Below are 25,992 nucleotides of genomic sequence, written 5' to 3'. Positions count from 1 at the left end.
CTCAAGAACCAAAACTAGAGAACAGTCCCTGCTCACCACAAGTAGAAAAAGTCCGTGCACAGCAATGAAGACCCAGTACAGTGAAAAATAAATTAATTAAATAAAATAAATAATAAACAAAAATTTTTTTTAACTTCTAGGAAAGGTGGAGGGATAAATTAGGAGTATTCGATTAATAAACTACTATACATAAAATAGTAAGCAAAAAGGATTTACTGCATAACAGAGAAAACTATATCCAATATCTTCTAATAACCTATAAATGGAAAATAATGTGAAAAGATATGTATATGAAACACTTTGCTATATACATGAAACTAATACAATATTTTAAGTCAACTTTACTTCAAGTTAAAAAATTAATGATTAGTTGGGAATTTCCTGGCAGTCCAGCAGTTAGGACTCGGTGCTTCCACTACAAGGGCACAGAGTCCACCCCAGATAGGGGAAGTGAGATCCAGCATGCTGCACACACACACACACACACACACACACACACACACGCACACACACACGCACACGCACACACACACACACGCACACGCACACACGCACACGCACACACACACACACAATAAAAATAAGGTCTGAGGACAAATCAGCCACCTTTGATTTCTAGAGTAAAAATGTAGTCTCCCTAAACACAGTCAGTCGAGAGTAGAGCTAGGGCCAGACACAACAAAGACATCCAGTAAATTTGTGAGTGAAGGAGGAGTGGAGGAGGGTGAGGGTAGACTAGGAAGTCATAAAGCAAAAGCATGGGCTTGGGGTACCTCCCTGGAGGTCTCCCCACTCCCAATGCAGGGGGCCCGGCCAGGTTCCATTCCTTGTCAAGGAACTAGATCCCACCCACTGCAACTAAGACCTGGCACAGCCAAATGAATAAATATTTTTTAAAAAGCATGAGTTTGAGAAATACCCTGGACTGGGTTCGGATCCTGTCTCCACTGCCCACTAGCTGTGAGACTCGGATCCCCCACCCAGAAAAGTGAACAGCACTTAATTTCCATTATTAGTGAGGACAAAATGAGGTCACACGGTAAACATACAGCAAAAGATAGGTGCTGCTGCTGCTAAGTCACTGCAGTAGTGTCTGACCCTGTGCGACCCCACAGACAGCAGCCCACCAGGCTCCTCTGTATTACTCTAATGGTGTGAACAAATAAATACTGAATGAAGTGATCTGTCACGAGATTTTTTTTAAGAAAAACGGCCAAAGGAAGCATTGGTTGGCTTGGGTACCCTCATTAGAGAGAAATACAATGAAGAGACAGTACGCAAATCTCCCCATAGCCATGGGCCCTCCTATCTTCGGTGACATAAGTCCAGACAAGGAGTGGAGACCCTGCACTTTCTGGGTACATGTTCTCAAGGGGTTTAAAGCATCTTCAGAGACAACAAAAGAAATCTCTTCCCCACTCTCCCTATCCCCGCAACTCCTAAACCATAGATGTGAAAATACCCCAGTCTTCTTACATGAACTATTCAGAACAGCGATCCTGGGAGTGGGAGACACAGATTAGAGCATCAAACAGATTCAGACAACTGCAGTCACCTGTTTCCCAACAAAGTAACCTGATTGAGTGCCATGGAGAAAAGAGTGATTTTTCAATAATGATACTGGATCAACTGGATATCTATATTCAGTTCAGTTCAGTTGTTCAGTCGTGTCTGATTCTTTGCGACCCCATGAACTGCAGCACTCCAAGCCTCCCTGTCCATCACCAACTCCCGGAGTCCACCCAAACCCATGTCCATTGAATCGGTGATGCCATCCAACCATCTCATCCTCTGTCGTCCCCTTCTCCTCCTGTCCTCAATCTTTCCCAACATCAGGATCTTTTCAAATGAGTCAGCTCTTCACATCAGGTGGCCAAAGGATTGGCGTTTCAGCTTCAACATATCGGGGGGAAAAAAGGATCTTGACCCCATCTCATACCAAACACAAAAATCAACTCCAGATGGACTACATGTAAGCATTGAAACAATAAAACTTTTGGAGAAAAACATATGAATATCTTCGGGACCTTGCACTGTGCAAAATTTTCTTAATTTGAAAAGACACAATGTGAACTTTTGGACTAGGAAGAGCTAAATGGTCTATGTTAAATTAAAACTGCCTGTTCATTCAAAGACATCTCTTTTTAAAATTTATTCTTAATTGAAGGATAACTGCGTTACAACATTGTGTTGGTTTCTGCCATACATGAGCATGAATCAGCCATAGGTACACATATGTCCCCTCCCTCTCAGACATCTTTAAGAGGACGACAGGGCAACCCAAAAAGTAGGAAACTAACTAACATGCAGAATACAGAAAGAACCTTTATATTATCAGCTGAATTGTGTCCCCTAAAATTTATATGTTGAAGTTCTAACCCCCAGTAACTCAATATGTAACCATATTTGGAGATAAAGTCTTTAAAGAGGATATTAAGTTTAAAAATTAGGTCTTTGGTGGTGCTTTAATCACTCAGCCACATCCAACTCTTTGCAACCCCATAGACTGTAGCCTGCCATGCTCCTGTTTCTATGGGATTTCCCAGGCAAGAATACCAGAGTGGGTTGCCGTTTCCTTCTCTGGGGGATCTTCCCAACCCAGGGATCGAACCCAGGTCTTCTACAAGCAGGTGGATTTTTTTCACCAACTGAGAGGGTGGCCCCTACTCCAGTAAGACTGGTGTTCTGATAAGAGGAGGAGATTAGAACACAGACACATACAGAGGGAAGACCATGTGAAGACAGAGGGAGAAGACGGCCATCTAAAAGCCAAAGAGGGAGACCTTCAAAGAAACCAACCCTGCTGACACCTTGACCTTGGACTTCCAACTCCAGAATTACGAGAAAATTAATTTCTGTTGTTTAAGTCACCCATTCTGTGGTACTGTGCTATGCTTGGCCACAGTAAACTGATACACCTCACAATCAACAAGAGACAATCTTTATCATAAATAAAATGAAAAGACCACTTACAGACTGGGAGACAATAGTCACAAATGATGCAACCAGCAAGGGCTTAATTTCCAAAATATACAGTTCATACAACTCAGTATCAGAAAAACATACAACTCGAGCAAAGATCTAAATAGACCTTTCTTCAAAGAAGACGTACTGGTGGCAACAGGCACATGAAAAGATGCTCAATATTGCTAATTATGAGAGAAATTCAAATCAAAACTACAATGAGGTATCACCCCACACCAGTCGGAATGGCCAACACCAAAAAGTCTACAAGTAATAAATGCTACAGAGGATGTGGAGAAAAGGGAACCCTCCTACACTGTTGGTGGGAATGTAAATTGGTGCAACCACTGTGGAGAATGGTATAGAGTTCCTTAAAAATCAAAAAATAGAGTTACCATATGATCCAGCAATCCCACTCCTGGGCATATATCCAGGAAAAAAAATTCTATTTAGAAAATATACATGCATCCCAATGTTCACAGCAGCACTATTTACAAAAGCTAAGACACAAAAGCAACAGATGAATGGCTAAAGGTATGGAGAATATATATACATATATATGCAACAGAATATTACTCAATCATAAAAAAAGAATGAAATACTGCCATTTGCAGCAACATGAATGGACCTATCATTATGCTAAATGAAGTCAGACAAAGACAAATATTATATGATATCACTTACACGTGGAATCTAAAAAAATGATACAAATGAACTTATTTATAAAACAGAAACAGACTCACAGACATAGAAAACAATCTTAGGCTTACCAAAGGGTAAGGTGAGGGGAGGGATAAATGAGGAATCTGGGATTAATAGATACACAGTACTATATATAAAATAGATGAACAAGCACCCCATTGTCCAGCACAGGGAACTATATTCAGTAACAGAATCACTTTGCTGCACACATGACAAACATGACATTGTAAATCAACTACACTTGAATTAAAAAAATATGTTTTTAAATAAGAGATAGTCTTTACAGTAATGGAAAACGGACTTGATCAATCAGTTCACAACAGAAGATCTCCAAATAGCCAATACATGTAATGAAACGGAGCTCAGTTTCATGAGTCATCAGAAAAATGCCAACTGAAACACAGTGAACTAGAACGATACTCCCATCAGCATGGAGGCGTGACCACAATGAAAACGATGAACACGCCAACTCTTGGTGAGCTTATGGAGCCAGCAGAAACAGAATAATCCCTCTAGATAACTATTGGACAATATTTACTAAAACCGAACACACATGCTAACTCTCTGACCCAAGCAATTCTGCTCTTAAGTATATGCCCAACGGAAATGTACCCATTTGTTCACCAATCATGCCTAGAATGTTCATGGCAGCACCATGCACACAGCCTTACACTGGCAGTCACGCAAATGCCCACTAACAGAATGAATAAATCAACTGGGAAATAATCACATAAATGGAAAACCATACAGCAATGAAAATAAGCCATCTACAACTGCACACAACACATTGGGTGAATCTTGTAAACACAAAGTTGAATGAAGGAAGCCAAAATCAAGAGCACAGACACCCTGTATGACTTCACTAACATAAAGTATGAAAACAGGCAAAATTCATCTACACTATTAGAAGTCAGGAAAACAGCGGAGGGAAAGCCTGGACAGGAATTCAAGAGGGGTTGATCCCGGGGTTACATGGCACTAGTGGTAAAGAACCCACCTGTCAATGCAGGAGACATAAGAGATGCGAGTTTGATCCCTGGGTCAGGAAGATCCCCTGGAGGAGGGCACAGCAACCTACTCTTGCCTGGAGAATCCCATGGACAGAGGAACCTGGTGGGCTACAGTCCACAGGGTCACACACAGTCAGACACGACTGAAACGACATCTCAGGCAGGCAGGTTCAATTGTTAACGTCACACACATTTAAACTACTGTGGACTTCTCTGTATGTGTATTAGACTTCAATAAAAACTTCTATTTTAAGCATACATTACCAAAGAAATGAAAAGTGCCACTTTCTATTTCTGTTCTTTAGAGGTGAGGAACTGTAAACAGAGGCTAGGTGTCTGTCTTCCCAGTGGGCAGATAAACAGGGCTGAGGGGGAAAAAAGCCCAATCTCAGGAGACAGAGAAGAGTCTGGAGCCCCAAGTTGTGAAATGAGAGCTGGTCATGCACCAACCCGCTTCTCCCAAGAGACAGGGCCTGGGGAGGGGGCAAGTGACTGGAAGATAGGCTGAGATAGCCCAGTAACTCAAAAGGGATGATCCAGCCATCGCTATACTCTGCCCTCCATAGCAGAACTCCCAGTTGTGGGAATTTCCTGGCGGTCTAGTGGTTAGGACTCCACGCTCTCACTGCAGAGGACCAGGGTTCAATCTCTGGTTGGGCGACTAATATCCCGCAAGCAACACAACCAAAAACAAACAAACAAACAAACAAAAACCTTCCATTTGTGCTAGGGGCCTGGTCATGTCACCAGCAACCCTGGGAAGTCACTCCTTCCCGTCTCAGTTCACATGGTTCTGCTGGGTGGACCCCACAAGCAGCTCTGGGCGTGGGGCTGTGCTCCCCATTTTTCTTGCCACATGGGGAGAAACTTGCTAGAGAATGAAGCAGAAAGAGGAAACAAAAAAAAGGGAAGCAGAAACGAAAAAATAAGAACCGAGTTCTTGAGATCTTCTTAGAGCATCTAGATCTAGCTATGCCTAAGGTCACATCCTGAACTTATTATGTAAACCACTGAATTCTGTTTTGCTTAGGGCAGATTGAATTACATTTGTCACTTATGTCACTGTGACAAATGTTTCCCATCGCCACTCTCCAGAAGCCTGTGTGCACTCCCAGAGACTAAAATGGGCATTATCATACCCCCTGCCAACTGCCATCACAGGCATCCCTCACAGTATCAGAGCTTCTGGACTCTACAAAGCACCTTCATATTCTCCAATCCATTCAATCATCACCAGAGACATGGGCTGCAGGTATTCCCCCCTTCTCCACCCTCCTTTTTTTGGCTACATTGTGCAGCATGCAGGATCTTAGTTCCTGATCAGGGATTGAACTCATGCCTCCAGCACCAAGACCGTGGAATCTCAACCACTGGACGACCAGGGAGGTCCCACAATTCCCACTTTCTTTGGCATCCTAAGCTTCTCAAGAGCTGGAAAGGAAATTGAATCCTGCTCTCATGATGAGAAGAATGAGGCTCAAAGAAAGAAGAGGCAGCCTACATACAACCAGAACTAATAACAAAGCTACAGAGGGCTTCCCGCATAGCTCAGTTGGTAAAGAATCCACCTGCAATGCAGGAGACCCCAGTTTGATTTCTGGGTGGGGATGATTCCCCTGGAAAAGGGATGGGCTACCCACTCCAGTAATCTTGGGCTTCCCTGGTGGCTTAGACAATAAAGAATCTGCCTGCAATGTGGGAAACCTGGGTTCGATCCCTGGGTTGGGAAGATCCCCTGGAGAAGGGAAAGGCTACCCACTCCGGTATTCTGGCCTGGAGAATTCCATGGACTCTATAGTCCATGGGGTCGCAAAGAGTCAGACACAACTGAGCAACTTGCACTTTCACGGAGGGCTTGGAAATTTTTCAAAAGGGCAAAGAGCAATATTACTCAAACTGTAATGTTGATGCCTGAACCCCAGATTTGAGAATCTGGTTTTAATCCTTGTCTGTAAAGATAATCTCATCAGATCCACATCCTTCCATTAGAACAATAATAGGGACCATTTATTGAGACCCCCTCACCCTCGCCCCAGTCAATCAGCCAAGCATTCATTCATTTTCTTATAGGATCCTTATTTGATGCAGATTCTGCTATCAGGTCCATTTCACAGCTGAGGAAAGTGAGGCTTAAGCAGGTGAAGTAGCTTGCCCCAAATGACTCAGTGAAAAAGCAGAGCTGAGCCCCAACAACAAAAGTTGGGGCTGGGCAGAGGCATCAGCAAGAGTGACCTATGCTAAGACTCGATTCATGGGGTCCATCGCCCCATCTGCTCACTCCTGGAAGGTTGCCTCCTTCCGCTCTGACATCCACTTCCTTCGGTGTTTCTAGAATCCAGCTTAAAAAAAAAAAATCTCTCCTGAGCAAACCCTCATCAATTAACTGAGATCCTTCTGTCAACAGCTCTATCTCCTTATGGCCAACTGGTCCTCTCTTTTTTTTTTTTTGGCTGCAGGCATGTTTCCTGATCAGGGATTGAGCCTGCGCCTTCAGGGGAAGGCAGATTCTTAGCCAATGGACCACCAGAGAAGTCCTAGTCTTTCCTGCATTAACACACCTCTGGGTCAATAACTTAAGCTGGATCATCTGCACAGCCCCTGGTCAGCTGCCTGCATCCTCCACACGGCCACCAGAGTCAGCTTTGATAGAACTTAGATTACATCACTTCACACTCACCAGGATGGCTAGCATAAAAAAGACAGACAATAACAAGTGTGAGCAAGGAAGGCAAAGAAATTAGAACCCTTGTATGTTGCTAATGGGAATTTAAAATGGCACAGCTGGAAAAAAAAAAAAAAAAAAAGAGGGTGCAGCTACTTTAGAAAACAGTCTGGCAGTTCCTCCAGAGATTAAATGTAGTTACCTCATGACCCAACAATTCCCCTCCTACGGATCTACCCCGAAGAAGTGAAAATGTCTGTTCACACTAACACTTGTACATGAATAGTCATAGTATCATTATTCACAAAAGCCAAGAAGCAGAAACAACCCAAATGTCTATCAACTGACTTATGGGTAAACAAAATGTGGTCTATTCATATAATGGGATGCTATTCATCCATAAAAAGCAGCATAGTACTGAGACATGTTGCTACACGATGAACCTCAAAAGCACGAGGCCAAACGAAAGAAGCCACATACAAAGGACCACATATTACGATTCCACTTATACGAAATGTCCAGAATAGACAAACCCACAGAGGCAAAAAAGTGGATTAGTGGTTGTCAGGGGATGGAGGGAAAGGGGAATTGGGAGGTACAGAGTTTACTTTGAGGGTGATGAAAATGTTCTGAAATTAGTGGGTAACGATTGCATAACACTGTAAATATATGAAGAACCACTGTGGAAATCCCTGGCTGTCCAGCAGTTAGGACTTGGCGCTTTCATTGCCGCAGCCAGGGTTCAATCCCTGGTCAGGGAACTAAGATCCCACAAGCCCTGGGATGCAGCCAAAAAAAAAAAAACAAGAGAACCACTGAATCGCATGCTTTAAAGTGGTTAAATGGTGAACTTTATGGTATATGAAATCTCTCAATTTAAAAAATGTTTTTAATTCCCCCTCCCAAGAAAATAATCAGATCACAAAGCTACCCCCTCATCACACTTTAAAATTCCCCAAGGGCCTCCCCATTATACCAGGAGACAAACCCAGATTCCCCACCAGGGCCTAGAGGGCCCACTGTGAGCCTGGCCCTGAGACCTCTCCCACCTCTCCTCACCCCTCCCATTCTTCCCCCACCCTCTGCCCTTGTTTATCCCTCCATCTAGAATGTTCTTTCCCACAGTTAGTTTCTCATCAGTCAGGTCTCTGTCCAAATGTCTTCATCGCTTCCACCCAGAGGCCCTCCCTGACTACCTCCATCTAAAGTAAACATAGCTCCAACAACCTCCATCCCATTAATGCTGCTTTATTTTTACATAGCCCCATCACCTTCTGAAAAGATATAAAATTTTAAAAATGGTTTACTTCTTCTTTGACTGTCACTCCAACCAAGAGGGCAGGGCTCTTGTCTGTCCTATTCATAGCTCTGAATTCGCCTGCTATGTACGAGTTACTTGAGAAACACTTCTGGAAAGAATTGATGTATCGAACTACTTCCTGTAAAATGTGAAAGGCCGCCCACTACCTGGTCAAGAGTCTAGGACACTCAGTGATCAGCCAAGCTCTACAGGTGCCCAGGGCCAAGCCCCGCCCTAGACCTGTCTGGAACCCAGAGGAAGTAGGGAACAGTAATCCCTCCCCCTTGGAAGTTCTCAAAGTCTTGCAGGGGTCACGTAGCACCCAATGTTTACCCAGCAACCCACAAACAAACAGCAGAAGACATCTAAGATTGCCTTGCTGACACTCAAGCTGGAGGCTGGGGTCCAAATCGGCCTCATAAAACTGCACTGGCAAACACCCTCTAATACAGCTTCTTACGGCTCTGCAATCCAACCTGTTCTCCAGAGGGAGACGGTTACAGTTCACACCTGCTCCTGCCTCCTCCCATGAGGACTTTCTTTTCAGAGGCAGTTAAATATCCAAATGGGCAGGTGGTACAGGCCTTGCTCCCCGGGCCCCCCATCCCCAACTGCAGCACCTCCGCCACGCACACAACTTACCCACTAGGAGTTTGACATCTCGGACTGTGAAATCAGGGTCAGGCATCCTGGAAAAAGAGGAACGCAGACATTTGGTGGGAAGCCAGAAACAATAGGATTAGATCTCACAATGGGGACAGGGGAGGCCATTTTTCTAAGAGAGTTCCCTGGTTCTCAGGCTGAAAATCCACAATGAGATAACTCAGCAAAAGGGTAGTGACGAGTTGGTGCCTGGAGGGTCACCCCGGAACTAGTGAGCAGTTTTCTCAACTCAACAGGCAAATCAAACCCCACTCTCCCCGACACCCAAACTCAACACTGCTATAGAGAAGAGGATGGAACTCACTGTCCCCCCACCCACTTTTCCCAGGAAGACTGAAGTGTGCTGTCAAGGTAAGCACCAGAGTTGGGCATTCAAACCTCTGCTTTCTTTTAGAGTGGCTAGCTCTCTCCGTGGCTCCACTTTTAGAAAATACTTTCCATAAGGTGTTGTATGGAGGGTGGGAGGAACCTCTTTAAGTTTCGAGGGGGAAAAAAACCACATCACACCGATTGCAAGGATTTGGTGACCCTGGCTACTGTGGCAGTGATGATGTTCACTATTAATTGACAGTGATGCCAAAGGTTTCATTTCTATTCATAGGAATGAGACTCTTGAGCAAATCTGGCCGTAGATGCTTGTGGAAGGAGGCAGGCTGTGACGAGGACACCCTCAACCTCCTCCAACCCCTGCCCCAGGGGCAGAAACCTGTTCTTCCAGGCTTCCTCCGGGATCTCTCCCCGATCTGGAGCTCTGACAGATCTCCAAAGAGAATGTAAACCAAACAAGCCACTGTGGGGAGGCAGGTGCTAGGGCACCAGCAGAAAGAGGAGACAGGACCTAGTGTCCTGACATCCCCTCCAAGGACTTCCCCAGCGGTCCAGTGGCTAAGATACCACACTCCCACTGCAGGGGGCACAGGTTTGATCCCTGCTCGGGGAACTAAGAACCTGCATGCCAAGAGGCAGGGCCAAAAAAAAAAAGGAACATGCCTTCCAAAGAAAAGGACCAGTTTCCCATACAGTGGGAGGTCTGAGTAGAAACAGGCATATAGGCATTCTGCCTCTGCCCAAAGGCTGGCTAATCCCTTTGCAGCTTAGGCACTGCCTCAGTTTCCCTTTAGGAAGTCACTGCGTATAAGTGGGATGGATCAGAAGGGAAAGTCCACACGGTTGAAGTACCCTGTGACCTCTCCATCCAAATTCTCTGAGAATCCAGACCCATCGTTGGAGATTTTTTGCCTCCTCTTTCAGGCCTTGAACAAGGAAGTGCAATCCCCAAATAACAGAGAAAAATCCTGCTCAGTGACGAAAGGTAGGGGAAAGAGTGGAAGAAATCCATCCCAACCTATAAACTGTGTGAGGGAAGGAGACAGGGGAAGAAGCAATTCATTTCAGCAACTTACTTAATTCCCAGGCCATCCTTTTCTCGAAATACCAGGGGAACTCTGAGAGCTTCTCTCTGCACATACTCATAGTTGAAATCTGTTTGGAGATGAGAATTAAATCAGGTTGGTTAAGTCACGAAGGAGGAAATGAACCATGATCCATCGGTCAGGGGAAGAACATTGATGGAGGAAGGGGCAGGGGTTATATGAGATGCAGGCACCAGCTCAAAGAGCAAGAGATCCCTAGAAAATGACAAGGAAATGGATGAGGCAAAGCCCAAGAGAAGCTATGCCAACTCTTGGCTCCTCTGCCTACTCAGTCATTCCCTGCATGCCCCACGGGTCAGAACTTGTCAATGAAAGCCCAAGGGCGGCGAGGGTTGGGGAAGGAAACTCAGGAAAGAGCCCCACACAGAAAGAGCCCCAGCTCTCACTGCAAAAGAGGGATGGATGGAGAAAACGCATCCCAGGCTGAGCTCAGAAAGTAAAGGAACTGCAGAACTGAAGAATGCCACCTGGGAGGATCTGAAGCCCCATAGAGGAGGCTGGGAGGAGGGTTCTCATTGTAGCTGAGCATCAGGGAAGATCTTATTGTAATATCCTGCATAGTGAAGGGGAGGGGGGAAAAGCCGGTTTCCCTGGAAACTGTATTTGGTGCCAAAATAACTAGGGAACTGGGCACAGCTTTGTTGTCTTAATAGTAAAATTCTGTTGCAGCCATCGCAACACTTGCTTCAGCTGGATAACCCAGAAGGATGCTGCCCAGGTGAAGGCTGTATGAAGGGGACATAGTGAGGCCCAAAGAAAATTCACCACTTAGTTTACTGTCTGATGGATGCTTGTCTAGCGGAGACCCCAACATCCTTATGGAATGCCCGGGAGAATGAAGGAAGCCTTAGTTTCCATCCTCTTGAGTTCCAAAAGTAGGGGAGTTCAACCTTATTCCTAAATATGGAGATGAGGGAGTCGAAGACAAATACTCACACACCCCCAAGCCCTCAGGTAACTAAAGCAATTCACTAAGACACAAGCCCGCCCTGGCCGGTCAGAAGGGAGACAGATGAGATCTCAGGGCACTGAAACCCCTGCCCCAGAGAAACAGTTCACTAGGGCAGCTTGGGGGGTTGCAGGGGCAGGGAGGCCAAGGCAACTCTGCTCAGAGGAGAGAGAACAAAACCAGAGCTGGGGAAAGCCCTGACCTTAGCAGCTCAGATCCCCAGGGGCTCCTAGTGAATGGGGATTCCTAAGGATTTAAAGGCAGAGAAGTTTAAGAAGCTTCTATTTTGAATCCAGGCTAAGGGCTCCTTCTGTTTCTCAGCTCCTCCCTCGAATTTTGGGGCAAGATCTGAATTAACAACCAACAACCCTAGAGTCCTCTTCTTTGAAAGGAGCCTAGACAGTAGATTTAAGGAATCTCCCTTACTGGAAACCTCCCCCCACTACTACCTTCCTCCCCAGTACACACACACCCAAAGTCCAGCCCCAGGGTCAGCTTCAACTTCCTCAAATGAGCCTGAGAAAACATGAGATCCTGGGCAGAGAATTCCTCACCAATGACCAGGAAGAGTTGCATACTGTTTTCTCCTACAATGCGCCAAACGACTCAAGAAAAATGGGGAAGGAGAGGAATTAAAATCCCATTTGTGCTAAGGAAATTTAAATATAGTTGGGACTAGGCCCCTGTACTATCCGGCCTCTGCGTGCAATGCTCTTTAAGACCTGGCAGGCTAGAAGAAATTTCTTCCTCCTTTCCCCTACAACTACCCCCTACCACCGAACCCCTGCACTCCAGGAAGCAAAGGACACAAAAGAGAAACTTCAAAAATGCAAAGCCAGGCCCTGTCTCTCCTAGGGGCTAACCCCACAGCCCTAGTCACTCAACCAGAACCTGGAGGTGGGGGAGGCTCTTCCCCTGTTAATCAGCTCACTGAGGGATTGGAGGGTTTTCCAAGGGGAATGGGGGATCAACAAAATAGAAACAGTAATATAAAGGGAAACCCAAATAACTGAGAGGCAAAAATGAACTTAAATCCCAGAAGGACACAGAGAGACAAGTAGGCAGAAACAAATCCAAAACCCCAATCCCATTGGCCCAACCAGGGGCCTTGCAGGCCTTAGACCCAAGTCAGAGCATCACTTAATGGTCTGGAAGACACCCCCCAGACACCTTGCGAGTATCAGGGTCAGGCTGAAAATCAGGTCCCGAAGGTCTCAGGTTGGGGTGACATCACCAACGCCCCCAGGCTTCTCCAACTTCTCTAAACTGGCAGGGCTCACAAGAGGGACAGAGCTCTCAAGGCCTCAGACTTGGGAAGAGACCCTGTTTCCCAGGGGGGTGCCCCAAGTCCTCACCTCCAACTGCCAGGAGGAAGCCTGAAGCCGGAGTGGGGATAACCCTTTTACCTGCAGTCCCCACTTCAAAGCATCAGGGCTGCAGGACTAGAGGCCTTGGGCTTCAATGGGGGCCAGCCAACAACTCCGGGCTCACCCACCCTGCTCCAGTCTGGCAAAGCCCACGAGGTGATGGGGTTCAGTAGACCCCAGGCCTGAGGAGGTGCAGTAAGTGATCCGGGGCGTCCCCAGCTCCAGAGCCCAACTGGCAGGGTCCGAAATGGCACGGGGTTAGGGAGGCTTCAGGCCTGGGGGGCCCTCACCCCAATGCCCCTGGGGTGACCCTGGCCCGCTGCAGCCCATCAGCCGTACTTCGTGCAGTGCAAGGAGCTGAGCCGGCTCCGGGAGGGGTAGAACGCGGCGCACCCGCCCTCCCTAGGTCCACCCGTCGGTCCCCAGGTCCCTCTGTCCGCCGGGCCCCTGGCTCTGCCCACCCTGGGGCTGGTGGTGGGCGCGGGCCGGGCCTAGGCCCACGGCCGGCCCCGTCTCCCGCCTGCCCTCCTCCCTCGCCACCCCACCCCACCCCCCCCAGTGCTCGGCCTCGTTTCGTCACCGGATCCCCTGGAATGGGGGACGCGGGCGCGAAATACGAACCCAGCCACCGGCAGCTCCCTCCCCACGTGCGCTCGGGCCTCGCCGCGGAGGACGGCCCGAGGAGGGGGCGCCTCACCTTTGCCCTCCATGGCGTGCACGAAATCCCCCTGGTACAGCTGGCTGCGCAGCTTTTCCTCCAGGCTGAAGCCGCGGGCGCTGACGATCTCCTCCACGTCCGACAAGTCCTCGTTCTCGTCGTATCTTTGGCGGTCAATCGGGCGCTGCGGGGACCCAAACCGGAGAGCCCGGGACATTATTGGGGGAACTGGGGGTCGCCTCTCACCCTGGGCCCAGCTCGAACAGGTGCAGGAGCCGCGCGCCCCCGTGCACCCCACCTTTGGGACCGGAGCAACTTTGCGCAGAAGCCAAAGATGCTGAAAATCGGGATAAGGAGAGGGACCCGCACCCCCCAGGGTCAGGCGGCGCCCTATACAGGGCACTCCCCTCCTACATCTTTGGAGGCCGTGGAAGGGATTTCTGGAGGACTCTCCCTTGCTTCCAGCCCCCCACCCCCGAGAGGTGTTGAGTTTTGCCCACTCGACCGGGAGCCTGGTTATGTAACCCGCGAGGGGGGCTCCGCACACGGGCTGGCGGGGCATTTGTAGGCCCCGGGAGGAGCCGCCGCAGCGCCCGGCTCGGCGGTAACAGCAGCCCTGGCGGCCGCGGCGGCAGAGCCGGGAAGCCGGAACCGGGGGCCGGCGGCATTTCTAAGCCTGGAGCCGCCCCCGAGCTACCGGGTAAGCTGGAAAGCTGAAATGGAAGGGCTGAGACCCCAGCCGCCCCAGCCGCCCGACCGCTAGTGCGAGAAGAAGGGGGGGGGGGTTCGCGGCTTGGGAGGGGGAGAGGCAGACGGCCCGCCACAAAGCTCCCATCGGAGACCCCAAAACGCACCAGCAGCTGCCTCATCTCCCCACAAGCGCGCGCGCACACTCACTTCTTTAGGAGAATCCCCCACCACTCCCCGCATCCCCTGCCTCCTCCCTCCACCGCCGAGCGCCCGGCCCCGCAGCCCCCCAGATTCCGGGCGAACCCCGAGCCCGCTGAGCGCCCCCCCCCCACGCCTTTCCCCGCTACCACCTCCCCACGTAAGTGTCTGAGACTCAGTCTCACAAGGGACTGGAGGAGTAAGCTGCTTGCTTCCTTTTGCATGCAATTTATTATATTTTTTTCCGGTCCTCTTGCAAAATACAGAAAAGGAAAGAAAAGGCAGCAAGAAACAACGACCAAAAAAAAATAGATCTATCATAAACCAGATACAGATTTGGAAAAAAAAAAAAAAAGCTACACACCAATCTTCTTCCAGAGTCTTTCTCTGCCTCCATTTTTTTAGGAGAGTTCACCAATTAATTGTCAACACTCCTGCCCCCTGCATTTTGGCGGAGGGGGGAAGGAGGGAAGACCAAAGAAAACAAACCAGAAAATAAATAAATAAAGCAAGCCAGAGCCGAGATCTACAAAGTTTTGCACCAACACTTAAGCAGATCCGTTTGCAAAGTCCTAGGAAACCATTTTCAGCAGTTGTGGGGGGGGAGGCGTCGACGTCATAATCCCCGGAACGTAAACATTGTTGCCGATCGCGCTCGGAGCCCGCGGCCGGGCTAGTAGAGGGAGGGGGCACTCGGCCCGGGATGGGGGCGGGAGGGGGCGGCGGCCCGAGGAGGTGTGGGGCGGGGAGGGCGCCCGGGAGGCACCGGGCGCCGTTAGCGCCCTGGCATCGCTGTTTTGTTGTTGGGTCACGAGTGCGCCTCTGCACGCAGGCGCCGCCGCCGCCCGGGAGTTGTGTGCAGAGCTGACTTTTGGAAGGGCTGAGTTGCAGGCGGCGGGCGCATCCCGGAGATGGCGGGGCAGGGAGGAAGGGAAGGAGGGAGGGGGTGGGGAGGGAGGTGCAGATTTGCACGGCTGGCCTCAGCGGGAGGCGCGGAAATGCAAGCCGAGCCTGCTGGAGTGAAAGCCCCCGGGGCCTGGCACCCCCGAAAACGACCTCCCACCTTAATCCCTGCCCCCATCGCCCACGGCCCCCATGGGCGACCCCTCTTCTTCCTCTTCCTTCATTTACCCCACCTCGTTACCTACGTGGCTGACCCAAATTCAAAGCATTTTGTGTATATATAATTTTTTTTTTTCTTTTCTGCTATGTCTTTTTTTGGGGGGGTGGCGGGGGTGGGGGGAGAAATCCTCTCTAGAGCCGTAAGCGGATCTGCCACACGGAGGAAGCATTTGGGGGCTCAGGAAGAAATTAGCGCAGCTCCATACCTGTACGGACTACATAACTTTTAAACTACTGGACTCAAAGGATCCACATACACACAGGTACAGGAAATACAGTCAGACCAAAGCCTTTTCAGACCCAAGCTGACCGGAAGACGTTGCCTTTCATTCATTCATTCTGCCCGCGTCTGTGGAGTCCTTTACTAGGCGAGAAGCCCTAGAAGAGAAGTTGGACGTTTTTTAAAGGTCCCTGCGCTCTCCAAGAAGAGGAAATAGATGCTCAGGAGTGAACTACCGAGAGAATCGGATCTGGCGCCTCCTAACGCAGCTGGCAAACATGCGAAGGGTAAGCCCCTATTGGCGGGTTACAGGAGAAATGTCGGTGGAAAGGTGCAAGGCGCTGGGATGGGGCCCGGGGAACTTTGGGTGCGCCTTGATTAATCCTACAGTGCTTCTTGGCGGAGGTATGGGCACCCTCTGTATATATATATGGAGTGTCATTAGATCTGGGAATACTTACCTGTCGACATACCCACCTCCCAAAACTAGAATGGTAAAGGTGTTGTCCTGTAAGTTCATCATGTACAACAGTCGGGTCGACTTTGTGAGAAAAAACTGGCCCTGACATTCTTCCAGCCCAACTAGGCCCGATCTTGAAGGTAAAGATCCTGATGAGATAAGGAGGCACCAGGGCTACAAGAAAGGAACCTTATACCTATTCATAGGTGGCTTTGCAAAAAGAAGAACTTCCCATCCTTTTTTAATTTTACTTCTTTCCTGAACCCTGTGGGATAGTTGGAGCAGATCGTTTTGCAGATGGGAAACTGAGGCTCAGAGAAGTTTTGAATCTGGTTGATTGCTCTACCCTCATATCCTCCTCATGTCAACACAATGATCAGACAGATAAGTGGAGAGGAAGTGGCTTCTCCATCAGCGATCAGATGTGAACCATCAGCTCAGTGTTGGTCACCCTATGAGACAGCTCCCCCCTCACTCACCTTGAAGTTTCCTCTCCTATCTTGTATCTTTTTCCGCCCACCCTCCAAAGACTACTGGTTGAAGTTTGTTTTAATCCAAGTCCATTTAACTGGCAAACATCAAAATTTTTTCCAAACTGAAATCGCCCACCTTGTCTTAATGGGGGTGGGAAGGTTTTTGCCTTTAGCCTGTGTCAAGAACCAGGGACTATTTTATTTGCTTCTTTCACTCAAGAACCCTTTAAGGTAAATAGTTTTGCAAATAAGGAAAGTGTGATTCAGAAAGGGAAAGCCAGTCCCCCAAGGTCACACAACTTATAAATGGGATTGCTGAGGCTCAGACTGGAGCCTGCCTCTGCCATCACATCCACTTTTGGATACTGACCCTCTTAACTGCTCCCACATAATGAAATGAAGAAGTGAAGTGAAGTCGCTGAGTCGTGTCCAACTGTTTTCGACCCCACAGCCTGTAACCTGCCAGTCTCCTCCGTCCATGGGGATTTTCCAGGCAAGAGTACTGGAGTGGGTTTGCCATTCCATCTCCAGGGGGATATTCCCTGACCATGCAGTGGGCTGGAAGGTCATGAGTTAAGTGCAGTAAAGCAAAAGTGTGAAGCAAAACACTTGGTCTTAATTCTCCTTTCCTCCCCAAGACCCTTCTGTCTCTCCATGTGGTCGGTCTCATGGTATCCCCAAAAGCTGGTGTCAAGAGAAGACCCGATGGCAGACACCTTAGTGTAAAAACAGTTAAGTCCATATATCACCTGGATGGGGAGTTCTGGCCTGTCAGAGTGGGAAGGGGTTGGATAGTCACCTAATTTAATCCTGTCCCTTTACAAACCGCCAGGAAACCACAGACCAGAGAAAAGAATGGGCCAACCAGGGGTTTGTTCCCCTTTGATGCCCCCAGAGTGCCTACCCTGCCGCCTGGTCCTAAGTGGTCACTCCATAAATGTTGGGCCCTTGATGGATCACCTTCCTTAGCAATATTTGCATTTTCCCTTTATCAGTAATTGGCAGATGAAAGGCTTTGTCCTCCTGTTGAAAGAATTCCAGGCATTTGCTCAAAGTGGGGGAGGAGGTTATGTTGGGCCAAAGGGGGAAGGGCCAAGACCCTTGAGCTCCTTCCCTGGCTAATTGTCCCAGAGGAGTGGACTGTAGGTGAGAGAGGGAAGGGAAGCATAAGGTGATTCCCCAGGAGACAGTTTTTTGTTTTGTTTTGTTTTTATCTTGCAGGAAAAAAAAGACCAGGCCAGTTGTATTTGAAACAAAATAATAATGACTTTTGGACCTTCTTGCTCATTCTTACAAAAGGCCCAGTCAGATCCTGGCTGTGTTGGCCCCATTCATTCATTTCTTCATTCATCAAAGGTTGATTGAGCAGCTCTGTGCTCTAAAGACTTCGAGGATGGAAAAATCAGCTCCGATTGTAGCCTCTTCCTCCAGACGGGGCAAGAAGTGGGCTGCCAGCTTCCCAAACAAGTCAGGAAGGACTGATGCTGGATGGAACCCCCAGAATCTAGGATTTTTCACACTGTTAGAAACTGAAGCTGTCATATTCATGTATCATTATAATAGCTCCTGATTTTTGAGAGCTTACTCTGTCTTTGAGCAAAAGCTCTCACATTTTGCTATCTCTTGAAATCCTCATCAAAGTTCTCTGAGAGAGGGTCTGTAATTGCCCATTTTTACAGCTGAGGCTCAAAAAGAGGTCAAGTCACTTGCCCACAATTTAGGGCTGCGAAATAGCAAAGACGGGTTTTGAATCCTGGGCTGGTAGGAATCCAGAGCCCAGAGGCTTCTGTCTGTCTAGTCTTTCCTGCAGGGCAGTCCCACAGAACACGAAGATGGAAATGTTCTATGTCTGTGCTAACAGAGGAGCCTCTAGCCACATGTGGCTGTTGAGCACTGTCCAAGAATTATTTAATCAGTTCCCCAAATTTCAGAATGAAATGTGAATAGTGGGATTAAGGAACTAAATGCTGAATTTTATTTAATTTTAATTAAATTTAAATACCTATATATAGTATCTCCCTTACTGGACAGTGCAACCTTAGAGTACAATCCAGAATTTGTCTTGAGGGGAGGTGATCAGGGATATCTACAAAGGTTTTCTAGAAGGAGCCATCTGTGCAACATGAATGGAGTGTTAGCACTTAAACCACCCACTCTGTGTGCCTGCTAAGAGCATGGCACCAGAGGCCGCTGGGGATGCCAGCATGATATAAAATTGTCCCACCTGCCCAGATCTGACAAATAAACTTCTCAGGTACAGATGATTGGTGACAGCAGGAAGCCTTAGAAATGGATGACTACTTCCTGATATATATCCGACAGTCAGACTCAAACACAAAGATGCGATGCATTGTAGCCCTATGCAAAATAGATTTGGGAGAAGATTAAAAATGATCTGAAAGCTGGGGAACTGATTAAATAATTCTTGTATAGTTTGTATGCCCAAGGAAATGCTATCAAATCATTAAAAAGAACAAGGTAGCTATATATATATATATATGTATATATATGCATACATATATATTATGTATATAGGGCTTCCTGGCTCAGTGATTAAGAATGCAAGAGATGAGGGTTCTATCCCTGTGTTGGGAAGAACCCCTGGAGAAGGAAATGACAACCAACTTCAGTATTTTTGCCTGGGAAATCTCATGGACAGAGGAGCCTGGCGGGCTATAGTCCATGGGGTCCCAAAAAGAGCTGGACATGATTTAGCAACCAAACAATAACAAACTATAGATACTGATGTAAAATGATTTCATGATATCCTTACATTAAAACAAAACAAGGTGCAGAATAATACCAAACTGTGATGACCGCTTATGTAAACCAAAGAGAATATATCTATATCTACAGTTTTTTATATGTGCAAAATTTTCTTTGGAAAGAAATACAACTTTTAAATGGGGGAAAGAACTGGAAAAGACAAAAATACTTTTTCTTTGGTACAGTGTGATATCTTTACCATATATAAGTGTTAGTGTTGCCTGATTTTGAACCTTATAGATTTCATTTTATATGTTGTGTTATCTTTTGAATTTTATACTATGCATAGTATAAAATTGTATTACCTACTCAAAATTGAATTTCATTTTATTTGTGATTTTTGAGCCTATGAGTTTCAAAATCAGGCAAATCTAAACCAAATAAATATTATTTAGTTATACATACATAAGTGGTAAAGCATAAATAAAAGCAAAGGCATGATTAACAGAAAAAGCCGGAAGAAAGTCGCTCTGGGCTAGGGAATGTGAAGAGTGAAAGGTACTAGTGATTTTCTGTTTCTTAATCTAGGTGGAGGACACCTGATAAATTCTACTGTGTTTATGAAAGGTTCCACTCTTTAAAAATTGTTTTAAAATTGCTTTCTTCCTCTCCCACTCCTAGTTTCTCCTCTCCACACTCCCATCCCCAGAAAACTTAGCAAGTCTCTTGGGCATCCTCCCAGAAATGGTTTATGCTGTTACAAAACCTCTACATATATTTTCTTTTATTATTGTGTCACACAAATATACACCCTGTCCTTCCCCTTCCTTTTTCATTTAATCTAATCTTGGAGTTCTTTCCATATACTATCTGTAGAACTGCCTCATTCTAAAATATTACTTTAAGGATGAGATAAATCTGAATCACATGATACAGAAAAATTCAAGATTGGTTAAGAAACATAAGTCACAGAATAACCTGTAATGATCCCATTTATGTTAAAACAAACTATAATGTATAGACATGCAAGAGAAAGAAAGAAAAAGGCTTGAATAGAACAACAAACCATTCATTGTTTGATCACTTCTGAGGAGAGGACAAAGTTTTGAGCGGGTTATATAGAGTCTATACTTAATTATTTGCATTTTTAACAACCATTGTGCCCTGTTAAATTTATCAGATATTTCGAACATAAAGGCATAGAAAATAAATGTAAATAAATATAGGAAGAACTTGTATATCTAGCATCTCTGTTTGCCAATCCAAACCCTAGAGTTTTGTCATATTTTGGGTCACTTTTGCAATTTAATAAATACTCTGGGACAACAGACCACACTATTACAGTTAAAGTGATTGTAGTTCCCAGAGACTTGTGTTTGTTTGGGTTTTTGTTTGGCTCCTCAGTCCTTGTGGATTGCAATATCTGAGTAAGAAAAACCATGGCCAAATTACACATGGCCTGAGTGTCAGGCTTTGATCCTTTGAGGAAAACAGGTTTGTGCCTAGAGTTCTACATATTATAATATGTCTTCCTTCCTGAAGGTTGGAAGGAAACTTGGAAATAACAGGTGAGTTAATCAAGGGGTTAACTCCAGGAAGAGAGTCATAAAAGTTCAAAGATGCTTTCAAAACTTGCATCTTTGGATTTATGGACAAGCATGTTAACCAATGGAAATCAAAATTCTGGCATTACTTCATCATGCTAAATTGTCATTGGCTGCCAATCGCTGAGGGCTGGACCGCCGGGCTGGCAGTTAACCCTTTCAGGGACAATCATGCCCTTTACATTCATTTTATTTTGAAAGATGAAGCAGGGACAGATGAAAAGCTTAGAAAGGTCCCCAGGCCTCCGAGCTCCACCAGAAGAAAGAGTTTCACCCTGCAGAGGAACACCCGGGGACAAATTTCCTGGAGAAAAGTTTTGAACTTTTAAAGTGTGGAATCAGCTGACCTTGCTTAGTAAGAGGAGAGGGGACGAGAGAGGAGTTTGATTCACTTTTTGTGCTGTCAGAACAGAAACCAGAGTTGGAGAGATTCCATTAATCTTACAGAGCAATCAGTCATTGAGAGGATTGAATTGCATTTCCTGCCCAAAGATGTAGAGACAGATGACCTTTGCAGCAGCTCTCAGACCCCCAGTTCACAGCTGGAGAGAGGATGTGTCAGCATTTACTTAGGGTCTCACCCTGCCCTTTGTTCAAAATTCAAACTCTTTTTGTGTTCAAGCTGCTGCTGCGTGGTTTTTTGTAGTTGTTGATGCTGCTGATTTTTTTTTTTTTTTTTAAACCTCCCACGTCTTGTAACTTATGAGAAACAAATTCTGGCTGATGATAATAACTGGAGGTGCCCCAGAGAGGAAACCAGAATAGAAGAGGGGGAATTTTAAGAGAGACCACTGGGCCTTTTGGTTTTCATTTACTGCCCCTTCCTGGGCTCTTTGAATGCTGCAGGCTGAACTGGATGGAGCCAGAAATCCAGCAAAACTAATAATAATGCTTCATGTTTACATGGCTGTATTACCAAAAAAAGCTTTTACATACGTTACTTCATGTGGGGGGGTGGGGGGAAGAAACTTCTAGAATGGAAGCATTTACATAAAGGAACATTCTAAATTCCCAAATGTCATGAGCTACATGACTTGGACCAAGGACCCAAACTGAGCCTCAGTTATCCCATCTGTAAAGTGGGGGTTGGAGGGGAATCATGATACCAAATGTTGAAGAATTCGTATGATGATTGAATGAGCCAGTGTTCTGGAACAGAGTGGTCAGTAAACCTTGTGTCTTCATTAAAATGAAAGCAACCACCCGGACTTCATAACTCTAACTAGTTGTGGAATCAAGAGATTTAGTTTGGGGACTTCCCTACTGGTCCAGTGGCTAAGACTCTGTGCTACCATTGTAGGGGGCCAGGATTCCATCCCTGGTCAGGGAACTAGACCTTGCCTGCTACAACTGAAAGGATTCCGCAGGCCCCAGTGAAGATCCTGTGTGCCGCAACTAAGACCCAATGCAGCCAAATAAAGATTTTTTTAAAAAAGAAGAAATTTAGTTTTCCCCCAAGAGGAAGGCAGCCTGAGATGAAGGCATCAGCCCTGGTTTTCTCTCCAACATACTTTCTCTCCCCAGTAGGTCTCCTTCAAAGTCTGAACACACCAAACTACTTTGAATTCTTTGAATAAACCTGCTTTCTCTCCTCCTGACCTTTGCCTATGCCGCTTCCTCTGCTCAGAGCTCTCTCTCCTGGCAGCACTCCTCCTCTTATTTGTAATATAATAGTTCTTATTTATTCTCCTGGAATCAGACTAGATGGCTTCTCTTCCCTCATTCATTGATGTATCTTAAAGGCACAGTGCCAGCACCTACTCTAAAATAGTGTTTAATGGAAGTCCATCATCCCTTACATGCCTCTCCAAGTCCCCAAATTCTTCGTCTTCCAGAAAGCTAGGAATGAAAGTGCCAAGATCTTCTCTTTTCCTAGCGATCCATAGTATACCACTCTTTGCAGATGGAATCAGTGGCTTTTTAACTGTACTTGAAATGGCATTCAGTAATTCACCAGTTCTTCACTGAGTGCCTCCTACATTCATCCACAGGGTGGACTTTATAGGAAACACTCCTCCTCACCCAGCAACACCTATTTATTGCTCCTGTGCTGTGCTCAGTCTTGTCCAACTCGTTTGCAACTCCATGGATTGTGGCCCTGCCAGGCTCCTCTGTCCATGGAATTTTCAAGAGAATACTGGAGCGGGTTGCCATTTCCTACTTCAGGGGTTTTTCCCCACCCGGGGATTTTGAACCCTCGTCTCTTAAGTCTTCTGCATTGGCAAGCACGTTCTTTACCACTAGTGCCACCAGGGAAGTCCTACTCATGGCTGAAAGCAGATCTTTCATGCCAGTGACGTTAGGATGGTCGGAAACAAGATGGACCGTTGGCTCTTAGCCTCAACCTGAAGAGAGAGATCTCACCAGTTGCAAACCGAGAGCAGGTGAGTTGGCCCAGCTTACCTTAACACAAAGCCTTTCTCATCCAGAACACTTCTCACGATTATAATATTCTGCTCATGTATTAATGGTCTACTGTCTGTCTCACTGAAAGAAGTCTCTTCTTTCAGAAGTCTCTTGAATGAGAACCTTCTGTAATAGCACAAGGAACTCTACTCAGTGCTCTGCGGTGACCTAAATGGGAAGGAAATCCAAAAGAGTGTGGATATATGTATGTGTATGGGCTTCCCTGGTGCCTCAATGGTAAAGACTCAGCCTGCCAATGCAGCAAACATGGGTTCGAGTCCCGGGTCAGGAAGATCCCCCGGAGAAGAAGATGGCAACCCATTCCAGTATTCTTGCCTGGAGAATCCCAGGGACAGAGGAACCTGGTGGGCTACAGTCTATAGGGTTGCAAAGAGTAGGACATGACTAAAGCGACTGAGCACCCATGCATATGTATATATATATATATATATAACTGATTCACTTTGCTGTATAGCAGAAACTAACTATACTCCAATAAAAAAATAAAGAAATGCAAATAATGTCTGTCTAGTGGAACCCAAAGGTTATGGGTTTATGACCCTGTTTTACAGTCACCAGTTTATCTAATTTAGCAGTCTAATAAATTGTAATAAATTTAATAACCCACCTCCACCCCCCAAAAAAGAAGGAAGTCGCTGCAACTGACCTTGGTATTACTCACTGCTTATCCTCAGCCCTTATGGCTTGGCTCATAAAATATACCTACCAAACATTTGTTGAACGAATGAATTCAGCAAACTCCACAATATGTCTATTTTCAGCTTGAGCAACTAAACCTTAAAGTGTACCTCTTTGAAGAAGATGCAAGGGCTCTAAGAGATCCTATGCTGTGCTATGCTAAGTCACTTCAGTCGTGTCCGACTCTGCGACCCCATAGACGGCAGCCACCAGGCTCCCCCGTCCCTGGGATTCTCCAGGCAAGAACCTTGGAGTGAGTTGCCATTTCCTTCTCCAATGCATGGAAGTGAAAAGTGAAAGTGAAGTCGCTCAGTCGTATCCAAGTCTTAGCGACCCCATGGACTTCAGCCTACCAGGCGGCTCCGTCCCTGGGATTTTCCAGGCAAGAGTACTGGAGTTGGTCGCCATTGCCTTCTGAGCAACTTCACTTTCACTTTTGTGCATTGGAGAAGGAAATGGCAACCCACTCCAGTGTTCTTGCCTGGAGAATCCCAGGGACAGCGGGGCCTGGTGGGCTGCCGTCTATGGGGTCGCACAGAGTCGGACACAACTGAAGTGACTTAGCAGCAGCAGCAGCAGATGGCAAATAATGTTAAAACATGCTGAAAATTTTACACACTGAGCTCCAACATGAGTGAGAACAAAGAATATCTATTAGAATAATAATCGGAACTTACCTGGTGGTCCAGTGGCTAAGACTCAGCCCTCCCAATGCAGGGAGCCCAGGTTCGATCCCTGCTCAGGGAACTAGATCCCACATGCCACAGCTAAAGATCTCAAGTGCTGCAACTAAGACCCAGCGAAGCCAAATAAGTACATAAATATTCAAGAAAGGAAAAAAAACAGTAATATCAATTGCCTAGTGTGTGCCAGGTATGGGGTTGGGTGCTGGAGCTCGAGTAGTGAGCTGAAATAAACATGGTGGTCATGACTTTCAGACTAGTGAAACTTAGCAAAAGGGAGATTGTAGCAACAGTTGCACAGACAGAGGGAACATCACAACTGATAAGTGGGTCACAGCAGAGCAGTATATGAGGCTTGAGATGTATAATATATGTTGGGGGAGAAGGGGGTTGACCTGGCTTGGGGTTGGGAAGGAAGTTAGGGAGCTGTTCCAAGAAAGTGAGGCACAGAACTGAGCTCTGAGGCAAGAGTTAGGCTGAGTGTGGGGGAAGTGTTCTCAGCAGAGAAAAATAGCAGATGCAAAGTCCTCGTGATGGGGGAGTACATATGGTAAAGGAACTGAAAAAAGGCCCGTATGACCCAAATGTAGTGAGCTGAGGATGGGGGTTAGGGATGAAATAAACTGGAAAAATAAGTAGGCACTTCAAGAACGAATTGAGGGGCTTTCCTGGTGGTCCAGTGGCTAAGACTCTGAGCTCCCATTGCACGGGGCCCGGGTTTGATCCGTGGTAAGGAAACTAAAATGTCACATGCCTCAACTAAGACCCGGCACAGCCAAATAAATAAAAATCTTTGAAAAAAAAAAAAAAGAACTGGGCAATATCCGACAAAACTGAAGGATTGGGTAGCCTATGATCCTGCAGTTCCATGCTGGGAAGATTCTAGAGAAACAGACACAAGTGCACCAGGAAGTATGATCAAGGATGGTAACCTCACCCGCATTGTATGCAATCTTGGAGAACTTGGAACAACTCATGTTCATCGACAGGGGAGTGGACACATTGCAGGTATGTCTTTCTTGG

The 25,992-nt window shown here is 46.6% G+C and overlaps 1 protein-coding gene and 1 long non-coding RNA gene across 8 annotated transcripts in view; one reads left to right on the top strand and one right to left on the bottom strand.

Annotated features, from left to right (window-relative positions):
- KDM2B (lysine demethylase 2B) overlaps positions 1-15,274 on the bottom strand; it is a 118,710-nt gene extending 103,436 nt beyond the window's left edge. For 2 of the 7 annotated variants that reach the window (XM_059876375.1, XM_005217983.5), the window contains exons 1-4: positions 14,961-15,187; positions 13,748-13,892; positions 10,705-10,783; positions 9,281-9,327 (exon numbers count right to left, since the gene is read on the bottom strand). In XM_059876375.1, the coding sequence (XP_059732358.1) occupies positions 9,281-9,327; positions 10,705-10,783; positions 13,748-13,892; positions 14,961-14,993 (304 nt within the window). In that variant the 5' untranslated portion in view covers positions 14,994-15,187. Of the gene's footprint in view, positions 1-9,280; positions 9,328-10,704; positions 10,784-13,747; positions 14,489-14,562; positions 14,593-14,960 lie in introns of those variants that run through there. The other 5 variants (XM_059876376.1, XM_005217985.2, XM_059876373.1 and 2 more) reach the window with 3 other exon arrangements.
- A 69-nt stretch (positions 15,275-15,343) lies between these two features.
- Positions 15,344-20,954, top strand: LOC132342615 (uncharacterized). The gene is made up of 2 exons (XR_009491070.1): positions 15,344-16,225; positions 18,093-20,954. It is a non-coding gene; the product is annotated as an uncharacterized lncRNA (long non-coding RNA).
- The last annotated feature ends 5,038 nt before the right edge of the window (positions 20,955-25,992 follow it).

Source organism: Bos taurus, chromosome 17 (assembly GCF_002263795.3).
Source record: "Bos taurus isolate L1 Dominette 01449 registration number 42190680 breed Hereford chromosome 17, ARS-UCD2.0, whole genome shotgun sequence".
Lineage (NCBI taxonomy): Eukaryota > Metazoa > Chordata > Mammalia > Artiodactyla > Bovidae > Bos > Bos taurus.
Note: the sequence above shows the minus strand (reverse complement) of the source record. Positions and strands in the feature narration are given on the sequence as shown.